Source organism: Rattus norvegicus, chromosome 12 (genome assembly GCF_036323735.1).
Source record: "Rattus norvegicus strain BN/NHsdMcwi chromosome 12, GRCr8, whole genome shotgun sequence".
In the NCBI taxonomy this organism is placed as follows: Eukaryota; Metazoa; Chordata; class Mammalia; order Rodentia; family Muridae; genus Rattus; species Rattus norvegicus.
Window position 1 is genome coordinate 6,545,727 of NC_086030.1, and position 9,148 is coordinate 6,554,874.

General features: G+C 48.7%; 1 protein-coding gene across 2 annotated transcripts in view; it reads right to left on the minus strand.

Moving 5' to 3' along the window:
• Fcer2 (Fc epsilon receptor II) overlaps positions 1-6,638 on the minus strand; it is an 11,668-nt gene extending 5,030 nt beyond the window's left edge. Inside the window, exons 1-9 of one of the 2 annotated variants that reach the window (NM_001033924.1) lie at positions 6,617-6,638; positions 3,532-3,645; positions 2,435-2,554; positions 2,191-2,244; positions 1,182-1,244; positions 919-981; positions 665-727; positions 499-561; positions 302-391 (exon numbers count right to left, since the gene is read on the minus strand). In NM_001033924.1, the coding sequence (NP_001029096.1) occupies positions 302-391; positions 499-561; positions 665-727; positions 919-981; positions 1,182-1,244; positions 2,191-2,244; positions 2,435-2,554; positions 3,532-3,553 (538 nt within the window). In that variant the 5' untranslated portion in view covers positions 3,554-3,645; positions 6,617-6,638. The remainder of the gene's footprint in view (positions 1-301; positions 392-498; positions 562-664; positions 728-918; positions 982-1,181; positions 1,245-2,190; positions 2,245-2,434; positions 2,555-3,531; positions 3,646-6,616) is intronic. The other variant, NM_133550.2, reaches the window with a different exon arrangement.
• Between the last annotated feature and the right edge of the window lie 2,510 nt (positions 6,639-9,148).

The window sequence follows — 9,148 nt, forward strand, 5'->3', positions numbered from 1 at the left end:
TGACAGGGCTCCTGACGACCACATCTCCCTGCCTGGCTGGGCAGACAACAGGAACGGGAAGCTAGTGGTGGTTAGCTTTATCCCGGAGGAAGAAGACAGTGTGACCCTCATCCCCATCAACAGAGAGTCTTCTAAGTCCCCATCTGTCTTGGTCCCCACAGCAAGTTGGATCCACGAACGTCACACAGAACCTCTGTCACGCCATGCTACACAATTGTGTCAGCACAGTCACCTCGTATGCCACACACAGAGTGTCACTGTATTTGGTCACAGGCCGCCATCGATGGTAGACCAGGCTCACCCTTTGACATCAGTATCTCAATCCACAGTTTTGCCACCTCTTCCTGTAGCTTCTCCAGAGAATCTGAGGCCGCGCGCTTCTCATTCAAGCCTAGGGAGACCAGGGATGGGTGCAGCCTTCAGAGACTGACTGGCATCTCCAAGGACCACTCCCTTCTCACTCAGTTTACCCCTTTCCCCTCGCCATTCAATTCTTACCCTGGGATTTGACGTTGACTAGATCCTCTTGGAGTGTGTTCAGGTTCTGGGAGAGTTCAGAGTCTGAGAGTGAAGATGGGTGCAGCCTTCAGACACTGACTGACTCTCCCAGCGCCACAGCCTCCCACTCAGTTTACCCCTTTCCCCCTGTCTTTCCAAGTCTCACTCTGGGATTTGACGTTGATTAGATCCTCTTGGAGTTCGTTCAGGTTCTGGGAGAGCTGAGAGTCTGAAAGGTGCATGTCTGGTCTCAGAGATGCCACTCCATTGTCAGGTCACCCTGGGATGCCACCTACAGGTCCTCCTTTCCCTTTCTTCTCCTTTCTTTCGTTCCCCACCCCTGATCCTGACCCTCCAGCCCCCTGTGTCCATGTGGTTCCTGAGATGGGGAGCTTCCTGCTTCTGCCCACCCTGGCTTACCCTGAGATTTCATTTGCTTCTGTTCAGCTTGGAGCTCTTCCAAGTTTTGTGACATCTGAAGAGCTGCCCGGAGAGCAGAACTCAGTGATGACAAGGTTTCCGGAGAGTGTCCCCCGCCCCCACCTCTTTCTCCATGTGCCTTAGGGCTGCCTCCTTGCTGTGTGGTTTGCAGCAGGACATGGATAGCCACTGCTGGCTATCCAAGGCCACTCCAGCTACATTCTCCTTCCCCAACCCAAACCGACAGGAGGTCACTGGCTCACCCTGGGACTTCTGGGCCAACTGATTACTCTGGTAATTTTGTAAGTCCTTGGTAACATGGGAGACTGGGACAGAGGGAGGAAGAAGGGAGTGCTTTTAAGAATCATAGAGACCTACTTTCCACCCATCCCTTCCCTCTTCCCTTCCCTCCCCCTTGTTCTCCTTTCCTCCTTTGCAGCCCCCATCACTTTCACACTTGTAGTCCTCCTACCTCAACCTCCTGACACAACAGGCAAGCATGTACCCCCATACCCAGTTAAGGCATTCAGTTAAGGCTGGGGGCTTCACCCCAACCCTCAGATCAGGAACCTTTTCCACATCACTACAATAATTTCAGCTTTTACACACACACACACACACACACACACACACACACACACACACACACACACTGCATGGAGCAAGGGAGAGGTGGAACATATGGGGTACAGGGTAGAACTGAATAATCAGGTATGGCCTCCCCTTCCTTTGGGGTTGACTATGAGAACAGAAGCCGCATTTTCTGAGGACTTCCCTCCCTACCTCCCTTTCTTTCTCTTTTGAGACAGGTCTCATGTAACTCAGGATGGTCTGGGACTTGAACTTAGGATCCTTCTGCCTCTACCTTTCAATTTCTGGAATCACCAGTACGCATTACAGTGCTGCCCGGTTTATGCAGCCCTGGGGATGGAACCCAGGGCATGCGCTCTGCTGACTGAACTACACCCTCAGCCTCAGAGGCTTTCTTTGTCTTTCTTTCTTCACTTGGTAGCCCATGGTACTGAAGGGCCAAGGGAGGCTCAAGTGGTTTCGTGGACCCTGCCATCCGAACAGATATCAGATGACAGACAACCTTGCTTCTCTAGACTTTGAAGACGTTTTCTACTGAGGTGAAAGTATTGGAGACGGCCCATCAGTTCCCTAGGGAGAGGGTGTCATTGAGGCAGTCCCCACAGGGGTCAGTGACAGAAAATGGCAACGGCTGACCATCCCGACCTGCACTTCTGGTAGCCCATCTTGACCCTTTCATACCGTTCTGGATTGCAGCGTCTCCCAGCTGTTTTAGACTCTTCTCCGTTTCCCAGTCTAGGGGGTCCGTGGGAAGAGGATCAGACAAGAAAGATAGTTATTCGTCAGCCGGGGTTAGGGTAGGACCCGGGACGCTGGGTGACAGTAGACATTAGGATGAGACAGAAGATGGGGTGATCAGGTGGCAGGGGATGGGAGCAGAATGTCGCAATAGGTTGGAGAGCTATAGGGCTGTGGATGTCCTTACGCCATAGAAGGAGCAGGGCCAGCAGGCCAGCCCACATTACTGTGGTCAGTAGCCCCACCAGCACGAGCTGAGTCCCCCGTCTTGCACAGCAGCATCGTCTCCTAGGAGGCTCCCAGTATCCTGTTGGTAGCATGGAGAGTACTGTTGAGTACGTGGGGTATGGGCTCCACCCCTAACTGTTTCCCCATCACTTAGAGTCTAAACATCCAAGGAGCGTATCTAGAGCCCTACCTGAAGCAGAGGGTCACAGTGGACCCAGACTCCTTCTTTCTCAATTTTCTGTCTGTGCGAACTGTCCACCACCGTGTTTATCTGTATGGCGCGTGTCCATCACTTCTCCTCATCTCGGTCTGTCTATGTCTCATTTGTGTATCTCTGGGTCTGTCTCTCTGGATTTCTGCCTATCCTACTAGAGTCTGCCCACATGCCAGCAAGCAGTGAGTTCAACTCCAGTCCAGGTCATTTCCAGAGAGACAGACTTACAGCCAGAAGCTGAGCCCCACCCTTCTTTCTTGCAATGCTGGGTCCCCAAGCCTCAGCTCTAGGGAGTGCTCCTTTGTTGGTTCTGACTCCCAGCTCCCCAGACTTATGCCTTGATCCTCAAGTCCTAGCTACTCTGCTGCCTCCAACCCTGACCGCCTTCCCTAGTTATAAGACACCACATCCCGGTTCCTGCCCCATATCAAAGTCCAATCCCCAGATACCACCCACACTCTTCAGACCTCACCCGAGCTGCCCACCAACTCTGTCTTGATGTTTTCCCATGCAGTTTCCCAGCTCTTCCTTACCCTGATTTTGAGAATTCATTCTGAATTCTAAGTTCCCGTTCAAATTGGCTTTCAGCGCTATCTGAACCCCAGCTGCCCAGCTGGAGTGAATTTTGTTGGGAAGGTATTGAGTCACAGAAGGGAGGGGCCTTGAATTTCCCCGTTCCACCTGGCTGTGTGCCATGGGTGTCAGTCAATGCTCACCTCCTGGCTACCTCCTGGCTCTTCTTGGGAATTTACCCTCGGGTAAAGAGGGACTGGAGAACACCCCCTCCCCCAACTCTCCTGGGCAAAACTCGTGTCAGCACTGACACCTGGGAATCTTCTTACCTGAGTATTCGTTTTCTTCCATGGCAGTCTTGCTTGGATCCTTTCAGTGATGGGGCATGCACTATCTGCCAAGGTAGTTGCCACTGCACAGGTGGTCACAGCTCTGTAAGTGACCTGTTTTCAATGGACATCAGGATAAGGTGTTGAACTCTCCTAATGGGTGTAGGACAGCATCTGGGACTTGAAGGTGCCAGGAGCCTTGGCTGATTTTGTTTAGTCAACGAATTTAAAATAAATGTCGTGGTGATTTTGGGAGACGAATGCAATCTGGAAGCCTGAGACCACAAGTTAGTACCCAGAACATACCACCCAGGAGGCACACGGCAGTTCATGACCAATATCAGCTGCTGAGTTAAGCTAGAAATGTCTTTCTTGAGTGTAAAAAGGGGACATTCAGCATCTGTGTGTGCATGTGTGCATTCAGGTACATGTATGTGTGTGAGTGTGCATGCATGTGTCTGTTGTAAGCTTGTGCCCGTGTATTAGCGTACATACCTGTGCGCATGTGTGCAGAGGCCAGAAGAGGACATCATGGTCTGTCTCTGCCATTTTCTACTTTATTTCCTGAGACAGGTCTCTCACTGAGCCTAGGTTAGCAGCCAGCAAGCCCAGCAATCCTGTCTCCACCCCCTGGCCCAGCTCTGGGATCACAGGCTTGCTTTTGTTCTTGTATGTGACCGGGTTTGGCTGTCCTTAATGGCTGTCTTTCTTTCAATCCTGCTCTCTCTCTCTCTCTCTCTCTCTCTCTCTCTCTCTCTCTCTCATCATCTATCTATCTATCTATCTATCTATCTATCTATCTATCTATCTATCATCGTCTGTGTCTGTCTGTCTATCATCCATCCATCCATGGTGGCTGCTTGCCCATTAAGAGTGCTTACCCACTGAACCTTGTCTCCATCCCCTACCCTGAAGGTTTTATTTTGTTTGTTTGTTGTTGTTTGTGGGATGATGTCACAGGTGAGGCAGGTACAAGATAGAGAGGTCTGCCATTGGATGAGAAGGAAGGATGGGCGGCAGAAAAGTTTGAAGGAAGAGGAGGAGACTGGAACGGAAATGGGGAAGAGACAGAGGGAGAGGGAGAGAAGCCGTGGCAGGACAATATGGCAGGTGACGCTAAGATTCCACGCTGCACCTTCACAGGTTGTTACAAATGTTTCTAAGGGATGGATGGTACTGGGCTTTGCAGGTGTTGGTGGGCAATTATATCTTATCAATTGGGTCAAAGGTTACTGTGTTTCGTGTTCTTCCATGTGTAGATTTAAGTGTAAGAAAGTGTGCGGCGGCTGGTCTGGGCCACCACAGGGTTGGGATGTGTGTTTCTGGCATGGAAACCTGCCTTGGAATCTAGATAGGTAGAGAGATTGCTGACGGCTCAGAGAGAGGCCTTCGGCAGTGTGATATGGGATGGAGCAAAGTGGGTGAGAGGCTTTGCTGACTGAGAATTAAGATATCCAGCAGATATCTTGGGGCACCGCGATGCTGGACCTAGTGGGGGATAAAAGACACCCATACTTTTATTTTTACAACAACGGTTGTTGTTGTTGTTGTTTTAAATTTTTTGAGACAGGCTTTCTCAGTGGCCTGGAGTTTGTGAACTGGGCAAGGCAGGAAGGCCAGTGAGTCTCAGGGTTCTACGGTCCCTCTTGGGTTCACTCCCTGGCATTGGGATTCCAGGCACCACTGGGCCTGGGATTTGTTAGGTGCTCGGGATCTGAACTCAGACTCTTATGCTTTCAGGGTAAGTGCTTTACCCACTGAGCCATCCTCCCAGCCTCGTCCATCACACCCAGCAGTGCTATAGGGTTACGGCATCCGGAATGCCACTGGGTCTGAGTATAGCGTTGGTTAAGGACTCCACGGTGTCACATCACTTTCTGCCCTTCTCCCTACTTCTCAGCTCTTAGATTTAAAACACAGTTTTGATTCAATTCTTGTCGACAGTGTTTTGTTTCGTTTTGTTTTGAATAGCCCAGACCAATAGACTTCTGACCCTCCTACTTCTCTGGCATCTCCAGTGTGTACTATGTCCAGCTTCTGTAGTGCTAGAGAAGGAGTCCAGGACTTCGTGTGTGCATGGAAGTAAGCACACAGCCAGCCAGCTTTAAGTCCAGATCTCTAAAGCAGCACACACCACGAGCAAGCCTAGCAGTCAACTGTACTGTCTTTGCTGTGTGACTTTGGACAGGTTGCTTGCCCTCTCTGAGCCTTAGGAAAATAATGGTCTGGGGCAGCTGTTCTCTGCCTAACAGCATCATAAACTGATTCTGCCATTAGAGGAAGAGGCCAAAGGTGTCACACCCTGGGCAGCTAGATGAGCTGAGGCCTTAGAAGGAGCAATTTGACTACTCTTGTATGCAGAGCACACTAGGTGCGCCGTCTGCCACCGACTGATATTGGGGGAGTTTAGCCTTGCTCATGCAGGTGAAGTGCCAGAGTGTGAACCATTTGTCTAACTACACACATGGCGACACTAGAACACTGAGTCTTGTGTCACAGTTGCTCCACTGTCTGGTGACTTGGACTTATGAAGGAGTCGGCTTCTAACAGTCAGAGTGTCTGACCTGAGGAGGTCTTGCCCCATGGGCACAACTTGCTATGGCATCCCATAGCTTTCCCTGATCATCTTCTAGCTTAACCACAGATCTCAGGTCTCTCTGCTCAGCCACATCAGATTGCAGCATCTTATTAACGAGCATTGATCCCTACTATCAATCAGTGTCTGCACCGTGTTTTCCACACAGATTGAGTCAAATTGCTGATCACCCCATCTGTAAATAAATAAACCAAGTCATCCCCCCGGGGAGAAGCCTGGTCCTGCCCCGGTCTAAGCCCACAGGACCTAGATTCGTCTGCAAAGCTGAGGCCCCTATGCTTCTTGATTCTGTTCATACCGTTGCTTTTATTTGCCAGCCAGGCTCCCTTGTGGTTCATTCTTGGCTTAGCCCGAGGTAGGTTTTTTCAAGGAGTCTTTGCTATCTAGTACCCACAGCTAGCTCCTGATGCAAAGGGACAGATAGACAGACACCACACACACACACACACACACACACACACACACACACATACACACACACAAACTTACTTGAACTTGGAGTCTGTCCTTGTTCTTCTGGTAAATGTGACCTCTTGGAGAAGGTAGCTGGGGCCAGTGTGGTGAAGACAGTAGTCTTCTGTGAGCAGTTCATTAATGACTTCTATTTTTATAGACCTAATTATGGGCTCACCGCCTGGGCAACCACAGCACACCCAAGGCCTTTTTTGGTGCTCCCCAGAACCTGGGGAAGTCCGGGCTATTATTACCTTTATTTCTCAGGTAAGCACACTGTTGGAGAGTCAGTGATGCCAATCAGCCCTCTTGAAATGCAGAAGGAAGTGGCATAGCCTAGATCTGAACCAAAGCTATGCTGGGCTGAATCTCTGTGTGTGGGGGACAGGGAAGAGAGATAGAAAGTATGGTGATTGTGGGGAAAGATAGAGAAAAGAGGGAGGAGGGGAGAGGGGAAGCAAGAGGAGAGGGAGAGAGAGGAGGGTATAAGAAAGTCATGAGAGCTAATGAAAGAAGGAGGGAGATGGGGAGAGGGGAAGAACAAGGGTGTTTGTAAGAAAGATACGTAAGGGAGAGAAAGGGAGGATATGAGAAGGAGGGAGATAGACTGGGGTGTATGCGAGAGAAACGCAAGAGTGACAGAGAAGGAGAAAAAGGAGAGGATGGAGAGAGGAAAAAGGAAGAGAAGAGCATGAGAGACAGAAAGGTACAAAGGAGATGTGAACAAGGAGAAAGAGGACAGGGAGCGGGGAGGGGAGAGAAGTATGTGAGAAAGATACAGGACAGAAAGAGGGGAAGAGACAGAAGAAAGAGACGAGTCACCAGACCCGTCACCCCCCACCCAGTGTGTATTTCTATTTCTGGCTTCTTTATCAAAGTCAGGCGTCCATCAGTGTGTAGATGTGTGTGAGTCAGTTCAGTTCTATCGATCAACATGTCTGTTTTCATGACAATGCCAGGCTGCCCCCCACCCCCCATTTTTCTTGGTTATTTTATTTACTTACATTTCAAATGTTGTCCTCCTTCCTGGTTTCCCCTTCACAAACCCCTAACCCATTTCCCCTCCCCTTGCCTCTATGAGGGTGCTTCCCCACCCACCCACCTCTTCTGCCTCACTGGCCTGGCATTTCCCTATGCTGGGGGCTTTGAGCCTCTACAGGACCAAGGGCCTCCCCTTCCACTGAGCCCAGATAAGGCCATCCTCTGCTACCTATGCAGCTGGAGCCATGGGTCCCTCCATGCCGGTTTTATTACTATAGATTTTCAGTACAACTTGAGAAATCAGGGATGGCGATACTCCCTGTTTTATTATTATTATTCAGAGTTTTTTTAGCAATAACTTCCCTGACACACTCTCTCTCTCTCTCTCTCTCTCTCTCTCTCTCTCTCTCTCTCTCTCTCTCTGTGTGTGTGTGTGTGTGTGTGTGTTTTTTTTTTTTTTTTTGGTTCTTTTTTTCGGAGCTGGGGACCGAACCCAGGGCCTTGCGCTTCCTAGGTAAGCGCTCTACCACTGAGCTAAATCCCCAGCCCCGTGTGTGTGTGTGTGTGTGTGTGTGTGTGTGTGTGTGTGTGTGTGTGTGTGTGTGTGTTTTATGATGCTGAAAATGGTCCTTTCAAGATTCTGAAGAATTGTGTTAGAATTTTGATAGGGATTTCCTTGAATCTGTAGATTGCTTTTGGTAGAATGGACACTTTCAAATTATTAATCTTACTGACCCATGGGCCCAGGAGATCTTTTTATCCTCTGATATCCTCTTCAGTCTATTTATAATTTCTTCCAACCTTTATCGTGCAAGCCTTTCGCTTGCTTGGTTAGAGTTACCCCAACATTATTTGAGGCTGTTGTGAAGGGTACTTACTGTTCCTGCGATTTCTTTCCCAGTTCACCTGTCATTTGCACATAGGAGGGCCACCGATTTCGTGTATTAATTTTGTGCCCTGCTACTGTGCTGAGACTGATTTTCAGCTGTACAAGTTTCCTGATGGAAATTTTAGAGTCTTTTATGCATAAAATAATGTCTGCTTATAAAGATACTTTGACTTCTTGTGTTTTTTTTTTTTTTTTTTTTTTTTTTTTTTGGAGGGGGGACTTTTAATCATTGCTTCTACTTCACTAGGGGTTTGGAGTCTTTTATTTTTTTCTTTTTCTTTTTTTGTTTTCTTTTTTTTCGGAGCTGGGGACCAAACCCAGGCCCTTGCGCTTGCTGGGCAAGTGCTCTACCACTGAGCTAAATCCCCAACCCCTGGAGTCTTTTAAAATTGCTTATTTGATAATAATTGAACTTTGGTTGGAAGTATATAGCTAGAAACTTCTCTATTTCTTTTAGGTTTTCCAGTTCAGTGGACTACAGGTTTTAAAAATATGTTCTTGTGAGTCTCTGAATTCCCTGGTGCCTGCTGTTATGCCCTGCCTTTTGTCTTTAATTTCGTTAATTTGGATTCTTCTCTTTCCATCTTTTAGTTGATTTGGCCAAAGATTTGTCAAGCTCATTTATATTTTTTCAAAGAAGTAACTTTTTGTTTCATTGATTCTTTGTACTGTTTTTCTGATTTCATTTAATTGAGTCC